Genomic DNA, 19,682 nt, shown 5'->3' with positions numbered 1-19,682 from the left:
TATGGAAAAAAGTCCAGCTGGGGTAGATTGATAACATTTTCAAAAGTGACTATGTTTATGTCTTTTAGGATAAGTACATAGTTTGCTCTGATGCCTGGGCCCAATATCAGTTTAGAAGGCTATTCTGCTTACTGAAATTCTTCCAGCATTTTCAATTGGATAGGTTTTATTTCCTTTCCTCAACTCTAAGGCAGTCACGTTAAGCAGTATGAAACAGATACTATGTGCTGCTTCAGATGCAGCTGCATTAATGTCTGTTCTGTATTTACAAAATGTGTTAAGTACTTGGTTACCTATTATGAACTGTAATTTTATATAAGCAAGCTATAGGAATATACCTGACATTTATTAACGTCTGCCATGCTTTGTGAAAACTGCAGTTTCATTTATTTATAAACCAGCCTGTTTTTGCAAACTTCACTCAAGGCTCCAGGATCTGGCTGAAGTTACATTTTCAGGGCAACTTTGCATTACGTTATGAACTTTTGTCATATTTTGAGGAAAGTCTAATACAAAGAATTACTTTAACCACGCTCAAGTAGCTCTCTAAAATGCCATTTCCTTTCATACAGTAAACATGTACTGGCTGTATTAACAAGTCACAAATCTGCTGAGAGAATAGAAACAATAGTGGGAACTTGGCTGTCTCCCAGCATTAATGGCACAGACAGCAGCCTGGGAAAGCAGAAAAAGAGTCAAAACAAGTTTAGATCAAAGTCTTAGTTGAGGAAATCAGGTTACATAGATATCGAAATCAGGTTAAATAATTCATTTTTTAAATTTGTTTCAGGATAAGAAGTGTGCTCTTAATTTTTTTTGTTTTCCAATCCTAAAACACTGAAAAAAGAAAAACAAAGACACATATACTTTCTCCTCGTCTCTAGTTTACAAACCAACATTCTAGTTTACAAACATTTATCTTATTCAATGTAAAAACTGTCACTGAGTTACACAAAACTCTCACAATATACAGGAAATTATACTTAATATTGTTCCCAATTATAGCAAAAAGGCTTGATCCTCCATTTTTACTTATGCAAATTCCGCAATTAAAATAGACAATGAGTTGAACCCTGCCAGCAATGACATTAGTTATTGTAGCGTAACAGCGCTCTCTTGTGTTCTAATCAGAAAATGTTTTTGCTTAATAATTAAATAAGTTCTACACAAAAATCTATTTTTATTTTTAGCAATGACTCGGATGTCTTCCAAGGATTCCACTTCCTTCCACACCACCTTTAAATCACTAGCTAAGTGTTGGAAGAGGGATTTTACACAAATTAAAGTCAGCTGCCGTTAAACAGTTCCTAAAATTTAGTTTGCATGACAGTGCTTCATTTAATCATATTTATGTGAGGGGAACCTTACCTCTGTTGGCACTATTGTCTTACTAATGCCAATGATATTGCCTTGCTATATGGATATTGATAATTGTATATTAGACTTAAACATGAGTCTCCTATCTCAGCCTTCAGTCACCCTGCCATCAAAAGTACAGCTAACAATAATAAAACCGCACACACAGGAAACCATAAGCCAGCAAAAAAAAATGCAGAATAAAATCTCCCCCACCCTTAAGATTCTTACAATAGCCCCACCCCCCAAAAAACAGCTTTTTAAAGAGATGGGCTAGGCAGTGTGCCCAGAAGGTCAACAAATTCATACTATTCTGGACAAGTTGGGGACAGGGACAAGAGAGTGAATTCCAAAGTCAAGGGGCTCTCAGAGAACACTCTGCCAACAACTCTTTTATGTACCAAAAAAGCTCCAGATGAAGACTTCTGCGCCCAAGTGTAGCAGCTGTGCATAGGGAGAGACACTGTCTCTCTTGTAGGAGAATCCAAGGTTAGGTTTAAGCAGAGGCACTATGCTCTATACTGTACCAGCCACAAATATAGGGAGAATGATTCACAAATACAGTAGGCAGCCCAAATGAACACCTTAATTTTGAAGTGTGATCTAAATATCGGAACATGTTCAAAGTCGGGCCAGTAAATACATACACAAAAAAGACATCCCTACGGGAATGAGAAGCCTTCTCTTCTAATTTAGTGGGGGAAGGGATGAGTTGCAGGCTTTGGGAGGCTCATTGTGGATATGTACACTACGGCTGTTGCTAAGTCATGAATTTGCCATAGAGCTGAGCTGCTATTTTCTTAAAGCAGGGATAAAATGGTTTCCCAATCAGGCGAAGAGACAGGGTGACATGAGAGAAAAGACAGGTAGGAGAGAGACAGATACAGCAGCGTGGAGAACAGACATCTAGGGATGTAGGTGACAGAACTACGTTTATTTTATAGGATTGAACCTCCTATAATGAAAAAGCAGCTTAGTCAGTCTTTATAACACAAACCAGTAGTAGTAATATCCGCAATCTCTGTAGCCGTAGCTATTATAGATGGCATTTTACAAGGGCTGCACTTTTCTATATTATGGTTCTAGAACAATGACTCTTTGGTAGTTTTATTTCTTTTAACATATCAAGATGCTGTCATTGTAACATGTAGTGTAAGCATGCACCTTAACCAGCTGACTCTCCCTTTGGGACCATCTGAAGAAGACATAAAGGTTTAAAAAGAAAATTACTGTAAGGTCCGGTGGTCAGAACACACTTTGGGTTATACTTCACCCCTCCCCCTCAAGTATTATGTAATTCATTTCGTTTAACAAGATGCTCAATTTTGCAATATTAGTTTGAAAACATTAGTTTAAATATGGAAAATCCACCCCCACAGTGACGTAGTTATACCAACGTAAGTTTGTAGTGTAGACGATGCCTAAGCTATACAGGTCACCAAGAGCACATGCTCCACTCACTACACTGGCTCCCTGTTGAGCGCCAACTCAACTTCATGTTTTAATCTCCAACACTCTGCATGGATTTGGACTAAGATATAGTGACACCTGCCAAGAGCAAACACTCATGGGAGTTAGAAAAATAGTCACTTGTAAGAGGTGGTCTTCTCTTCAAAGGTTTGCATACCAGAGAGCAGTGGTGTTCCATGGCCTCTGCAAATAGTCACTCATGACAGGTGGTCTCTCTTCACAGGTGGTCTCTTAAGCAGGTTTTACTGTACTTAAGAGAATGTTTCTCTTTGGGAACACCACCTCCCACATCAGCTATGTTTCTCAGGAACCTAGATTTGTCAGCCTTACTACATTCATGAGTGTATTTGGAAACAATTTCTTGGTGGCTGGCCCACCAATCGTTCCTCCAAGTACTCCAAGTGACCATGGACCTTGCTACATTCAGGAAAAATGTAAAATGCATTCTTGACAGCTTTCCCACGCATCACCAAAACAATAAATAAGAATTAAACTTCCTGTTAGATGGCAAAAGGGAGGGGAAGCAGTGATTAGACCAACTGAATTTCACAATTGTTACTTCCATAGAACACTCAGTTATGATGATTCTGCCACTAACCAGAAGTAATTACACCAAATACACACACACTGGGAGAAACTGCAAGTAACTCTTGGATCGTACCTTTTAAAAAATGTGATTATACAAGGATTACAAAAATAAAAGTTATGACTTCTTAAAGTAGGTCACCTTATGAATAAATTATATCAGTTCCCTAAAATGGATTAAATAACTCTACACAAAGCTTGACAACTAATTCAGACATCTCCAGTTACTCTTGATTATATACAAAGAGAACCGACACATTATCTCTTTAGTAGCCTTCACCTGTAACATCAGCAGAAGAACTGTGTGAGAAATTATCATGATCTGCATTAGATGTTTAGTAATAATCAAAAACAAAAGTATAATTCTCTAGAAATTAAATAGGTGTAGAGAGTTGTATGATTAATGTGTGTAATAAATTACACAGGAGGAAGAGCTTTCTGATAAAACATCAGCTTAAAATACATTACATTAAACTTGCTTAAAGAAATCAAATATCTGTTCTTAATAGAGTATAACGTAATAAACTATCAAAATATATATAACAAATAATGCATGATATCTATGGTAACACAGATATACCCTGAAAATACAATGGAGGTCTGTTTTACTGCAAACTAAGGTTACATGTTATGAAAGCTCTCCCCCACTTTTTGGATTATCTAAAAATCAGATTTATTACCCTATTTTGAGACATGCGCCACGCATTTGCAAAAGCAAAGCCGTTCACACAAATCTATTAGCTTGCCAGAAATGATAACTATAAAGGATATCCACCTACTTACAAAAGACTATTATAGTCGTCCAACTTTTTTAAGCATGCAATTTAGAGAATGTTTGATTTTTAAGAATCTATAATTATACAACTAAAGAACTAAACCAAAGAAATATTTGAAGGTCTGCATGCTGTATTGTGTAGCAATGCCTATCAGAAACAAGCTTGCAATTAGTGCTTCACACAGAAAAGGCCCACTTTTGCCATCCTTACTTCCTTATTCAGTTGCAAAGCACTTTCTGACAAAAGGTAGTCCCCACTCAGCTACTCATATGGGCAACTACTACTCAGCATATATAAAAGGGATTGCTGAATTAAACCTTAAATGAGGGAAGCAAATTCTCTGCTGCCTATTTCTAAACAAAGTTTAACTCAATAAGCAACAAACAATCAGCAGTTTAACAGATCAGCATCTTTAACAACATATTTAGATCTACAGCTGAAAACATCATTAGGTTAAGGAAGACAGTGCCATGTATACTAATCTATAAAAACAAATGAAAAAGGTGATGCTTTAAGGGACTAACTCTTTGATTAAACATACCATTCTGTTTGATAATATATTGGTATAAGTTAAAAAAAAGCCTCAATGTTATGTTAGAATTTGCATTCCTTTGAAATTGAGTAACAGGCTTATCTCAATAATTAACTCCTTTTATTCAAACACTGTCAAACTTGTAAAAGGATAAAACAATTAACAGTTAGAATCAAAGAGCAAAAGCAGCCGTTTAAGGCAAGTAGAATACCACAGTAAAAACAGCCTATTAAAATTTTATTGAATAGGTGTTTAATGAGAGCATGAAAGTGAATTTAGGCCTTAATGACTTCACAGGGAAGAAACCTGTTAAAATACAATGGTCAAGTGCAATTCTACACCCAGCAGCACTGGCCATACCATAATATTTAAATATTAGGCAGTAGCCATGCTTGGCAGCTAGAAAAGAATATTTTTGAAAGCAATATTTTTAGGAGTTTAGGGATAGCTTTTAAGTAAGCAGGGAGGAATGTTTATGAATATTCAATTAGCAAAACTACGTTCATGGATAGTTTCAATATTAGACATAAACAAGAGGTAAATTCCAGTTACTAAAGCATTTGCAGAATCATTAAAAGTGCATATAATGTCTTATTTTATCCTTTAATTTCCAATTAGGAAACCAAATTTTCAAATAAAATAAACAGAGATCTCCCCCAGAACATGAAATATTACTTTCCAGTCTATCTGAAAAGTAACTGTTCTCTACAGTTTAGTATTTGTAGGGGAAGTTTTTGGAAATTAAATTAAAATGTCAAACTAAGCACCAAACGTTTAAACTAAAGAATCCACTCACCCACAGATACCGAAGCGACTTTAACAAACTCGGACAGTAATAGTACTCCATTCTTTCAAAGCACATAGTTACTGCAACACCATCTTTATTGGTTTCTGTTTTCTCTAAGAGTGAGACTTCCCTTCCTCCAATAGAACTTAAAAGCAGACCAAACACATTAAAGGCAACCTGAATAATTTACAAGGTCTGCGTAACAGGATATAAACTACCGTATGGAGCACTGTGCCTTTAACAAGCGTAGTAGCTACTTTTAAGCAGCAGCTGAGCTACTGAAGTCAGATGACTGAACACTTGTTATTAGCATCTAACTGCTCGAACTTTTCTGATATAGTTAACTCACAGCACAAGTGTTAGCCTAGAATTAGTAATAGTAGTTTGGATTGCTCTTCACAAGAATAAAAACTTCATTTTGAAGGGAAAAATCTAAAAGTATGCTGTTTAAGAGGCTCAGGTTATACAATGCTATTAATGCCACAGTAGTGGTTTGGATTGCTAGCTGACCTTATTTTCCCTGTGCTGTATGAGATGCAGGTAAGAGAAGACCATGGTTTTAATATAAAAAATGCTCCTTTGAGTGAGAAAATGGGCACTCAGATTCCACAATGTATCTTTTTACATACTACTGCATCACTGCCAGCATCAGTAAGCCAATGCTACCAAAAAAGGAAAAAAAGATTGGATACTAGAAGTTATTAATCAGCATTTTCAGTCACTAGTTCTAGAAATGCAAGAGTAAATGGTAAGCACATTTCTCCCCACTAAAACTGAGTGAAGTCAGAGAACAGCTAGAGCAGGAGCAATTAATTCTCAACAATTTTCTACATATCTGTCTTATGCCCTTTTTTAAAGTAGGGAGGGGAACCAATCGACAGGAACCTGCACGAGAAGGGATTCCCCCAGCTCCGCTTTACACTTCCTTCAAAGCCCTCTTCAGACGGAGTTACTGATGCTCCTTCATTATCCAGAGAGGTGGAGTTAGGGTGACCAGATGTCCTGATTTTATAGGGACAGTTCTGATTTTTGGGTCTTTTTCTTATATAGGCTCCTATTACCCCCTACCCCCCGTCCTGATTTTTCACATTTGCTGTCTGGTCACCCTAGGTGGAGTAGAGGGATCACAGAGTGGTATTAGACAGCTTTGCAAATGTCTACTCACTTCTTTGCTTGAGACACTTTGATTTTGGATGGGTTAGTAAAATATCACCAGTTTTTTCATTACAACCATAAGAACAAACAAGGGCATTTTTGTGACAGAGCTGGTAAATTGTTCTGATTTTGCAAGACTGATGCAAACTGCTCTTTTAGCCCAAGGTGTCGCGCTTGCTGCATCCAAAATCCATTTGGTCCCAAGCAGTCTGGGAGAGAAAAACGGCAGTCAAGAGAGACTAGAGATCTGAAGTTAAACACCTGGTACAATAAAGGGAGGGAGAAATGGCTCCCCTAATGGGGACACAGGAGAGAACTTTAGTGGCCAGGACTAGAACTGGAAGGGATATCCATGACAACCTGAACTATGAGGGCATCTGTTCCATTTCCAAAATGTACACCCTCTTCCCCAAAGTACATTCCCCAAAACTCTACTAGATTCAGAACTGATTCAGGTCAGTTCATGACTTTTTTAAACTAGCTGAGCCATCCCTACCTATATATTATAGTCTCAAGTAAGTGATTTCTTTAATCATTTTACTTTGGACATCAGTTTTATTGGCAAGGGACTGTAAAACCAACTATCAATTAGATAATAAAAATATAACAAGAATTCAAAGAATGACTACATACAGCCAGCCTCACTACCACTCCAGACTCCACCCAGAGCCTGCTTCTGTTTTTACATGCACACTGTGTAACTAGTGTTGATCAGAAGCTACTCAGTCACCAGAGGTGACTACTAGGCTGTTCACTCCTAAGTGAAACAGCAATTACTTTTTTTGGTCTGAAATACATAAGACTAGATCCATTAGGAGAACCGGGTTGTACAGATTATTAATTAGGCCACAAACCCTGATTGTTAAAATCAGGTAAATAATGACTTCCGTCACTTGAGAAAACATCTTACAGTTGAAGCCCTTGTAACATTCAAATGGTTTATCGTAATACTTCGCAGTTATAGCATATCTTTCAGAAGATCTCAAATTGCTTAACAAACTCTAAACCTTACGACCTCGCTGCAAGATGAGCAAGCATCATTAAATGCACTTTACATATAAGCAAGCAAAGGGGATTCAGGACTCAAGGTTCTTCACTTTACATGCAAAGTCTAAAAAAGGAGGGCCCAAATGCACTTTAAAACTTGAAGCTATGCTATACAGCCTGGGTGTTTGTGGTAAGGCACTTGCCAACTATATAATCCAAAAATCCTAGTTTTTGCTAAAAATGAAGCAGCAAAAAGAATGTAAATGTAAGCAAATATCTAATATCCACAATATATAAAACTTATTTTAGGCCTCTAGATACTGTCACGTACGCCATTGTGTCAAACGCAAGATTTAAGAAATCTATGTATAAAATCTAAGTTAATGAAGAATTAATCTTTAAAACAGGGTGGGGGAAGTTGCTAATGAAATACAGATGGGAAACTGTTTATCTGCTTAAATTAGAGCCTTTCGCTTATCCCCTTAGTAGAAATTTTCTTAATCCAAAAATTATTTAATTTGTTCCAATATAATAAATTATTTGGTCTGTATTTACCAATTGCAAGATAGATTCAAGAGGAAAAGGAAGAAAAAAACATGCTATATTAGAATACAGATGGGAGTTTTAGTGCTAAGAAAACTGCAGTAAGTGGCTGTATTTAAGATCTGATTGTGTATGTAACAGCTGTTTCCCAAAAATAACAAGTTGCTCTACAGCAAGGTATAGGATCACAAACCTATACTGACATCAAAAGAATATGAAAACAGAAGGGTTCAGAGTACCCTTCTGTACAAGAGTTATAAGGAAACATTTTGCTTTGTTGCATATCTCAATCCTTGTCGTTTATGCACTGTACACACTAAATTACCAGAAATAAAGCAACTTGGAGGAATCCTTATATCTCACCAGAAACCAAATAAGTGACTCTCACTGTAGTAAATTGGTGCTGTTTACAGTTGACCCTTGCTCAGAAGAGGATGTCATGCTAGAAAACAGAGGTTAGAGATCCATACAGATAATCAAAAGTGGTACAAACACTCTGCTCTGGAGTTTCTAAATTAAAACAGTAGAACTCGGACCATTGCTGTAATTCTCTATTTTTAATAGTATGGAATTTCTAGCAAACTAAATCTTTTGTAAATAGTAATAATTTCCTGCATGAATCACTTTCCTTATTTCATAGGCAGATACGAAACTTACACTGATTCCAACTAACTGTTTTGCCAATGATTAAGTTACATGCAAAGCTGAAATTAAACTCTAAATACCGACAAACTACTCCTCTAAGGGTACGTCTATACTTACCTCCGGGTCCGGCGGTAAGCAATCGATTTTCTGGGATCGATCCCGGAAGTGCTCGCCGTCGACGCCGGTACTCCTGCTCCGTGAGAGGAGTACGCGGAGTCGACGGGGGAGCCTGCCTGCCGCGTGTGGACCCGCGGTAAGTTCGAACTAAGATACTTCGACTTCAGCTACGTTATTCACGTAGCTGAAGTTGCGTATCTTAGTTCGAAGTGGGGAGTTAGTGTGGACCAGCCCTTAAACTACAAAGAAGAAGAGGACCCATAAATTAGATTACTTTGCTTCAGATTCACCCTTTATTTGAGCAATATATTCTAGTAAAAATCAAAGAAAAATTAAGACAAAAGTAACCAGTAACATCTTTAACAAAATATTTTTATATTATATGTATGTATCAACAAATAAAAGTTCCATAGCTTTCTAACTATAGATGTAGAAGCTAGAGCTGATTTAGATTAAAATTATAGCTTGCATAATGTTTTGAGAAGTATCTGAAAAAACACAGAGAGAAAAGCCACATGGAAATGCTAAGTAAAACAAGAAAGAAGTTACTATCAACAAAGTTAGCAGACATGTATTTCCTCAGCACTTGAGGAAAGGTTCACACACAAACCCTGGAGAGCTTTTGTTATTCATTGCAGTTCAAAGCTATTACAAAACTAATGCACAACAAAAAACCTTTGCAGTTTCTCAAACTGTTTCCAGAAGTCGAATTAGTATAGATAAGTGCAAGCTCCTCAGGTTCAAGCAGCAGTAGCAGAATGTCGTGAAAACCATGTACAATATATTCATAAAGTTTAATGCTAAAAGAGACCAATACACCATCTAGTCTGACACAAACCATTATATTTCGCCCAATTACCCCGAAAAACAAATGTTTTAAGAGTTTAAATGGTAAGGCTATGAGGATACTACCAAGGTTAGCAGGCCCAAAATTTGCCCTATGTTTTTGTTTAAATGTATATATTTCCAAAATCCTGACAAATTTTCCTCCTAACCATCCCTTCCACACCTCTCAGCATTTTAAGATACCAGCTACCATCCTCCCAACCCCCTTCTCAAAAGCAGTGCCTAAAGCAATTACTGAAGACGCTTCCTTGTCCATTCTATAAAGTTCAGTTTGAGACTCACATTGTAATATTTAAGACTTGATTTTCTAGTTTTCTGGAATTCATATTAAAAAGTTCCTTTTCAAAGACATAATGGGAAGTAATTTAGTTTGGCTTTTTCTCTTTATTAAAAATACAACATGAAAGAATCAGATGATTTTTAGTTGTCTCAGTGGTCAAAAAAAGTCAAACAGATCCATAGCTATGCACTGCATTGCCAATAATTACACAAAGAAACTAGGATCTTAGAATGGATGTGATGCATTTAGTCACCACATGGGGGGGTATTATACAAACAGGACCAATGAATACTGGGCTCTAATCTTCTGATGATAGATATGGTTCACAGTATCAAATGATAGCAGCTTTTGTTCATGTTTTACCTGTGTACGTATAACTTTGAAAGCCTGGATCTCCCCACATCTTTACCTCAAAGTGTAGGTATGCAAACATGAGATTATGAAAGAGAGGGTCATGAGATAGGCTTTCTTTTTCTCAAAAAGGCACGTGTCTATTGCCTTAATGAATTAAAAGCTATTTACATTTTTCAATAAATCATTTGCAGTTACTCAACAAAATGTTTTCACAGTAAGGGGACACTATAAAAGTTCAATAATTGAGACTATTTTTCAAGCTCCAGTGTTGTATTCAATTACCATTTTTAAAAAAGCAAGCAAGGGGTTCTTTGTTATTTATAAACTTTCCCAATCCTTTCTTATCAGAATATAGTGGAACACTTGAAATTTATGGGGAAAAGATTCCAAGGGCTTTTGTGTTTGTTTTGTAAAAGGCAAGTATCACTACGAACACACTGTTGGTTTGAGATACTGAATAAGTAATTCAGTATCTCAAACCAGCAATGTGTTCGTAGTGATGCTTGCCTTTTACAACAGCAACAGGATGCATCTGAAGAAGTGGGGTTTTTACCCATGAAAGCTTATGCCCAAATAAATCTGTTAGTCTTTAAGGTGCCATCGGACTCCTTGTTGTTTTTGTGGATACAAACTAACGCGGCCACCCCCTGATACTTGAATAAGTAAAGTACCATCCTGATGGATGTGAACAAGTGTACCTTTCTCCTTCCTCACAATGTAATCAGGATCCTTATGGGTATACCTACACTGCAATTAAAAACCCACAACTGACCTGTGCCAGCCGGTTCAGGCTTAAGGACTGTTTAATTGTGGTGTAGACGTTCGGGCTCAGTCTTCAGCCAGAGCTCTGGGACCCTCCCACCTCACAGAGTCCAAGAGCCTGGGCTTCAGCCTGAGTCCGAATATCTATACCACAGTTAAACAGCCTCTTAGCGTGAGCCCCAATCAGCTGGCATGGGCCCCCCAAAGGTGTCTGTCTGCAGTGTAAACATACCCTAAGATGCTATTTCCAGATACAGTATATTCTGGGGATTTGACCCCCAGAAGTCCTACTGACTTTAAATGGGAGGTTACTTGAGAGAGGAACTTCCGATTTGGCCCTGTAAGACTGTGGAGAAGCATTCTTGAATCAGTTGTGACTCCTGACACAACTAGTAATCTAGATGATTTATGCAAAAAAAAAATTAAACCAAACATTTTCAGCCCCTATTTTAGAAGTGGTGGTGGTCTGTCCTTACAATTCTCTGAATACGATTATTTAAAGCAGAGTTCTGCTCTGAAATGTAAAAAGAACCTCTACTCAACAGATCAGCTTCTGGAGAGTTGAGTTATACCTTACTTCAATACCAAAATCAGTTTGTACTCCTGTTAGCCCTGAATACCCAAGACAGATAAGAGACTGTGTAGACTTTTGCTTGTTGTGTATCAGAATTCTTTACTAAGTTCTGATTGGTTACACTTAAGCAAGCCTACTGAGGACATTGGGATTTTGCAGGTATCATTTAGGGTGGAATTTGGCCTGCACAATCTTTACTAATAGGCAATTAAGCACAAGTAGGAATAACTCTGCTTCATTTTCAGATCACACGTTGAGTTTGCAGGGCTGGTGATTAGAAATCAGTTTGTGAACTAATCACATTTAACATGGAATTGAGAACAAAGATGAACTCATTATACCATGTTTACTGAGTCATTTCTCAGCGCGAAAGCACATTCTCAGAAGAAAAAGAAATAGCATGTGGTTCAAGAAAAGTAAACTGGTTGAAAATCTAAGATTTTCATTAACAAAAAATCCAAGACATCTGAAATTGCAAAACGTGTCTAACCAAGAAATTTCCCCTCTTTAACTGCAATGAAAGAGAAATGTAGACAAGGTCACAGTTCATAAACTAAGTAATTACATTTTATTATACCGTCTATAATCTTAATTTAAAGAGCAATCTTGGTATCAAAAGGCTGCTTTTACTCACTTGGGAAGAATGTAATGCAGCAAAGTGACCTTAAAACCACTTCCACTGGGTGGAGCCGAATAATAAGAAACCTCACTCCTGGAGAGACTCACATAAAGCCAGACATTTCAGAAGATATCAGATACTTGAACAATCCCAACACAAGTCTCTGCTATTCCTACATACCACAGAAGTTGCTTCTGTGCCAGCTGCACATAGGCTACAGAAAGCAGCACTGAATTTATGAGCAAAGGAAGGATGCTGGATCCAGAGTTATCTGAATTCAGTAGCTGATTACCTTCAACATCGTGTGCACAGAGAAGTGCTTTAGCCTGTTGCCTGCCCCTAAAGTGGTGGTGTTGGGAGCTGGAGAGATGAGGAGGAGATTCACCCCCAAAACTTACACTTAGATCTTGACAAACAGCTTGTTTACTTTGGCTTGGTGGGGGGAGAAGGAAAAATTTCACCCTTAAAACAGATCTTATCATGACAAGAATACCACATTAAAAACAAGGAAAAAGGTGAATCAGCTTAATTAAGACAAAGATTAACAAAGATGTCAAGCACAAAGATGTAAGGACAACCATCTTCATTAGGAGAAACACACAACATTGACTGAGCAATGGGACAAGGACACACCAAGTTTTTTCAGGAACTGTTCTCTGAAACTGACATTTTGGTAAAGTTCACAGCACAACTGCAACCCTATGCTTAAAATTTTATAATCTGGTATCATATGGATGAAACTCAACTCTCTGCAAAGGGCCAGCACAAGGCCTATAGAAAACGTGGACTCACAGACTTTAAGGCCAGAAGGGACCATTATGATTATCTAGTCTGACTTCCTGCACACTGCAGGCCACAGAATCTCACCCACCCACTTCTGCAATAGGCTATACCTCTGGCTGAGATACTGAAGTTATCAGATCTTGGTATTGCCTTAAATAGGATTTGAACAGTATATGGCCTTGTGCTGGCCACCTGCATGGGGTGAATTTCCCCAATATGTAAATAACCTGGAATTCCATTTTGATCAGGTGGAAACTAAACTAGAAGTTACAGGGACTTCTAAAGTCAAAGGAAAAATTGAACAGATCTTAAATTTTATAAAAAAGATTTCAACCCTGCATACAAAAAAGAATTAAGGGCTGCATGATGATCTTGGAGAATATAATAGGGACCAAGAATAGTTAGAGGGTTAAGCTCCTTAAAATGGTGGAATCAGATGGATCCTGCATTTGTTGTACTAAGAGGTAGTGGGTGGCCTGGTGTACATCGGGAAGCTTAACGGGAATGATAAGAACATCAAATACTAGCTACATGGAGAATCTGAGTACCATGTACCCATATGTATATCATTTCTAATTTTCTTAATCCAGCTTTCAAAAAAAAGTGTCTCATTTTAAAAATCAATCTATTTTTGTTCCAGTTATTAAACATGGGTATTTTTAACTTCCATGACATTTTTTATTAAATTTATGAAGAAACAGGGAGGGAAAAATGTAAAAGAACATATTCTTAATATACAATAAGAAACTATGAAGGACAATTCTAAACATCTGGTATGATTAAAAAGCAAAGTTCAGAGTAAGTACATGTAGGGGAGTTTCAAAATTAAAAACTATTTTGATCAGCTTAGCAAGACAAAATTTCTCATTTTTGCATGTCAACTGGCATTTTACTTAGTTCTGCAGGTAGATATGTCCCCACAACAGGGTAGCAGAAAATGATTCAAGAAAGGAAAATAGGTGCAAGATGTATCTGACCACATGGGAACCCACGCTGTCCATTTGCCAAACACAACACTGCACAATGATGTCCTTAGGCAGAACATCTCAACTTTTTTTAGCCAGTTTTAATTTAAAAAGATAGTCAAGTGTCAAACTTCTGGAAAAAGCAGGTTTGTAAAAAAAAAATATTGTCAGTGCTATTAGTTTGTTTAGTTGTTGTATGATGTTAAAAATAATGCAGGAGTCACTTACTGGTAAAAAAAATAATTTATGAAGCAATGGAAATAGAAATTTAGCAGTCATCTGGATTTTTACATTGTGTAATTTCTGCTTGCTGTATTCTAATTTTTCATTTTCTTTCTTACTTCAAACTCCTCCCGTCATTGTAGTCCTTAAAAACATGCTCTTGAGTTGGTTGACAAACGAACATGGATATTTTATTTTACATTACATGTACTTTATAATAATTTTATATTGATAGCATTATGTGCATCAAATAACATTTTATTTTAAATGGACACTCAACTTCAAACTGACCCAAAATTTAATTTTGTAAAAACAGGTTTTAAAATCCTAAGAACAGAAATGTTTCCACAACTTTTGTTTTTAAAATTTCAACAAAACAGTTTTGAACAAAAACACCACTGTAGTGTTTAAAAACCAATACTGTACCACTGAAAATGTGAAATTAAAATGGACTACAAACAAAAGTGAAAGTTACTTAACTGATTTTCATTGTCCATGCTGAGAAATAAAAGGCAAACAGAGACAAAGAGTAACTGGTGACAATTTTTTAAAAATCCATTTACTTTTAAATAATCCAAGGTTTTATGAGAAATTGGTGTAAAAGTTGCAAAGTGTCCCTTTAAAATCTAGAAAGGAATTCATTATGCACTTTACATATATTGCATGATTTAACACAAATGTGAAAGCAGTAAGATACCCCATGGGAAAAATAACATTACCCTGATGTAAAATTTTGCACAGGAAGTTACAAGTGTATTTGCTCCTACTGCTGTGAAGTCCTGATATATTGAGTAGTTGGTATTTCAATGTCACAAAAAAAGACAACTGATTATGAGTGGAATATGCAAAGAAATAATAGCCTACCGTCCAGTTATGTGCTCTTCGGTCCTTATAAAAACTATGGCTTCTTCTCTGGATAGGAACTACAGTCAAGTCTTTCCCACCTGATCTGTCAGAATTCTGCTTGGTCCATTCTTTTTCAGAGTCCTGTTTCAAAGGAGTACATAAAAATACCACTTAAAATGTTTGTTTACTTCAAATATGAGAACTACAGAGAAAGCTCAAAGTTGGTTCACAAAGCAGACAAAACAAGGAAGGCTAACTGAAGCAGAAAAACTTTATTCTATGCAACATTGACATGGGCACAGTGAGATTGGAACAATTTTTATAGTGGGGATGCTGAGAGCCATTGAACAAAACTGTAAACCCCGTATATGATGTAAACCATTTCAAGCCAGCAGGTGCTGCTGCACTCCCAGCACACCTAATTCCAGCACCCCTGCATGGGCATGTGATGCACATTAATTCCTTTTTGTCAGGAGAACCCTTAGTAGGTTTCCCTCTGCCAGCACTTCGAGAACAATAGACCACAAAAGCGGTAGCTGGAAAGGAGATTGGGGGAGGGAAAATACCAACTCATCTATAAAAAAAGTTTTTCCCTTCACTGAAGCAAAAACCCCAGCCCAGTTGAGATGCCGATTCAACACGTTACATTTATTGACTTATAAAGCTGTGACTAGAACGATTTAACAAATAGTGCCTACAGCATTAAGAATTCAATTTATAAACAATACTTCTACATCAAAAGAAAGCTGTAGTTTAATATTGTCCGTAAGTAATTTGCCACATTTTAAAGAATACTACAGATCTACTACAGTATTGGCTCTTAAAGGAGATATTCCCTGTAAGGAGTAATATATGATTTTTGAAATTAAAGAGAAAAAGAATATTCAAAAAGCCAAATCCTCACCTGGCATCACTTACGCTGGCACCAATATCTACGGAGCAGAGCTGATTTACGCCAGCTAAGCATCTGGCTCTAACACAGAAGCAGCAAGATTGAAAGCAATCATGACAAAATATCTTCATCACTTTCACAGTTATAAGAGGTGCTCTAACAAATGCTGCCTTGTAAATACCTTTTTATTTTCCTGGGAGAAAGATTCTTGTTGATATGCACTCCTCTTTTTCAGTCTGTTTTCTTCACTTTCCAATGGGAAGCTTTGCCTGAATTGGTGCTGGTCCCTTCTTTCCTTTGTTTCTTGCATCAGAGGCATGCTGCCTCTTGCTTTAGCAGGACGGCTCTTTTCTGAGTACGATCGTTTTAAATCTGGCAGTGCATTTCCAAAACCAGATGTATCGTCATCCCACTCCGCTTTGCTCTTCATATTGGAAAAGTCACTCTCATGTGAGGTTTTGTTTGCATTCTCTTTGCTCTTATTTACAGAGCTCCTCATTATATTTTTGTGCCAGTCATCATCCACAGACATCTCTGTGAACTGCTGTTTTGTGAACAATTTCTTCTGTAATAAACCGCCGCCGCTACCACCACCATCGGGGGAAGAATTAGAAGCTAAACTGACTTCCAGTTTTTGGTCCACACTAATAGGATTTGCAGGCTGTACCTTGTTATATGTGTACTTTGCATTTTGGAGCCTAGATGTTAAATTGTTCCCTTGATCCTCATCAATAATAAACGTTTTTTTTCTGGTACCAATAGTGTCAGCAGGTGAATTTATAAGTTGATCTGAAAGTGAACTAGGCTTTCCCCAATGGGGAGGACTGAATTTTCTGTCTTTGGACTTTTGCTTACTCCATTCTTGGCTACAGGACTCCAGTTTCTCTTTGCTGTTTTCATGTAGAGTTAAGTTCTCAGGCCTGCGGTGTTCTTCTGCACAGGTACCTTGTTTAGTGATACTAGCAGATTGATCCAAGTTCTTCCAATCTTTCCAGTTATAGCTGTGTGGAATTTTATCAGCCACATTCTTTTTGTACTTTGACTTCTCCCAATAAAACATACTCTGATCTTCAGAGAACTGGTCATCTTTTTTTTCTTGAATGTCACTGGCCTTTATGTATTCCTCTTTATATTCTGCCATAAGAGCATCGATATCAAGAACTCTAGATCTATACCGGTCTTCAGTCTTTACTCTGAACACATCATGACTGTTTTCCCCAAACTTCTTTTGTGTAAGTAGTTCACTGTCTTTGTGAAAATGTCTGAAGTGTAGCGTGGATTTTGGCTCATGATATGCGGAGACTTTTCCTCCACTACCTTTAAGATCAGTTTGAATAGTATTTTTCAGGCCCTGTTTTAAGAGGAAAGCATCAACATCTATAATTTTCTCTTTAGCATGATCCAGCCCTCTCTCACAAGACCTCCTATTATCATCCTCTCCAAGCACTGGATATATTTTTTTTAAACTTAGAATATCTTGTTCTTCCTCTTTAACCCAATGCTTGTTAACACATTCCTCTAGGGACTTATCTTTACAATGTGTACTCGGTACATTTTTATAGGATTGCTGAGATGTAGAATTGGACCTTCTGGAATAACCAGAGTTCAGATTAATTGGTGCACTTTCAACCGCTGTAGTAATTTGGTTATTTTCATTTGCATTAACAGTACTTACAGAGCTTTTTTCTTTTTTATCAGGAATCTGATACGTAACTGCAAAATAGGTTGCCTTTGGTTCAAAGGGAGAAACCTGCTTCTTCAAATAATCATCAGGACTGACTGAAACTGTTTGGTTCACCTCTTTTGATTCTATCCCATCTTTGTTTCTTTTACTTTTTTTCTTTATTGCACCTTCATCAAATTGCAATGAATCTGTTCTATTCAGCCTTTTAATACTTTCTTGAGTTAGTGGGCTAACTTCTTCTAGCTTGCTAGAGTCCTGAGGCAAGGTCTTCCTTCGCCATCTTTCTGAAATTTTAAGGTCAGAAACACTACTACTGGTTCTTCTGACTTTTTCTTCTGGTTCTACTAATCTGAGTTTGTCTCTTTCATTTTCAAGGGCTGCAACATCTAAGCCTAAATCTTTTCTTACACAATTTGAGTCTGGATATTTCCTTAATCCAAAAATTCTGGATTTCTCTTTATCAGCAGTTATTACTTCTGTGCTAGGATGTTGGTCCACAGAGGGTTTATACAATTGGCTATATCCAGGCACTGAAATCTGACTCCCATGTTTATTGGCACTGGTTGAAATAACATCTTGACCCAAGTCAGCTCTGGATTCATAGCCATCTGTCCTAACTGGTTTTATACCAGCTCTCTCAGAAAAGTATTTGGTCACGTTAGAGCTCTCTGTTTTATCTGTGCAAGAGATTTCATTCTTTTCTTTTTGCATTTCAGGATGCAGTTGTGTCATTTTTTCATTTGCTATCCCCAAATCCTTACTTTTGTTTGTAGCATAAGAGGATTTCTCCGTTATAAATACCAGTTTGCTCTGATTTTTATTGTACTCTGTTATCTGTTCATGGAAAGTACATTTGCTGTTGAAGATATCTTTAGGTTCCCTAAAAGTAAACTTTTTTGTAGACGTTTCCAACATGTCTTTAGTTTCTGAAATAAAACTACCTTCTTTCAATGGGTCAGTTTTATTATCTAGTCCACACAGCTGATCAGCAGGTAAGACATTCCCATCAGGTTTTCTCTTCTCTTTCACAGAAGATTTTCTAGTTCTGAGTGTCACAGCCTTATCTTCGGGAACTACTGTAATAGCTTCACTAAGTGCTCTTTCACCAAAAGTCTGCAGGATTTCATATCTTGGCTCTATTCGTTGGTAAATTAGAGAGTCCTCTACATGCTTAGGAGTGGGTTTTTCACATTTCTCACATGAAGAATATTTTTCCACTGGAACTGCATGAGCAATTTTCTTGTCTTCATTTACATAAATTGTTTTTCCACGTTTTTCTGCATCTGCTACATATCCTGATACATCAGACTGATTGTGATACTCTCTCTTTGAACTAGTTTTCTCCTGTAATTCTTTTTCCATCCCAGATCTTCTGTTATAGCCTAGTAAAGTCACAACATCATATTTGCCTTCAAATTCATTAGTCAGCTTTCGTGTAGGATCAATTACAGGGTGACCAGGGGCAACATTATGCCTCTGGACATTGTGGTCAAACATGGTGGCTCGGACAGTTTTTAAATGGGTCTTTTCTGCAGGAGTGGTGGGTTTTAATTTTTTTTCAATGTTATTTGTGGCTGACACAGAGTTTTCACCCTGCAAAGAGAAATTTTGCCTCTCTCTCAGAAAGCTTCCTTTTCTTTCGATCTGACCAGCTTTCTCTGATATTTTTACTGTCTGTCGTGGTTTCCACTGATTCCCAATAGCACAGGTCTCAGTACAGTCTGTTCCAGGAGGAGGCTTCATCTCCTTACTCTTAAAACAAAAAAATTCAACAGTTAGAAGTTGATTTAAAAAAAAAAAAAAAAAGATGAATTGCAACATCGTACTACCTAGTCTGTATTTATGTATCTAGTATGTATTATATACACACACACACACACACACACACACACACACACACAC

General features: G+C 37.1%; 1 protein-coding gene across 1 annotated transcript in view; it reads right to left on the bottom strand.

Moving 5' to 3' along the window:
* KIAA1671 (KIAA1671 ortholog) overlaps window positions 1–19,682 on the bottom strand; it is a 139,159-nt gene that overhangs the window by 80,797 nt on the left and 38,680 nt on the right. Inside the window, exons 4-5 of the mRNA XM_065417914.1 lie at window positions 16,278–19,532; window positions 15,223–15,345 (exon numbers count right to left, since the gene is read on the bottom strand). Coding sequence (XP_065273986.1) covers window positions 15,223–15,345; window positions 16,278–19,532 — 3,378 coding nt within the window. The remainder of the gene's footprint in view (window positions 1–15,222; window positions 15,346–16,277; window positions 19,533–19,682) is intronic.

Source organism: Emys orbicularis, chromosome 16 (assembly GCF_028017835.1).
Source record: "Emys orbicularis isolate rEmyOrb1 chromosome 16, rEmyOrb1.hap1, whole genome shotgun sequence".
NCBI classification, from domain to species: Eukaryota; Metazoa; Chordata; order Testudines; family Emydidae; genus Emys; species Emys orbicularis.
This window is presented reverse-complemented; position numbering and strand designations above follow the sequence as displayed.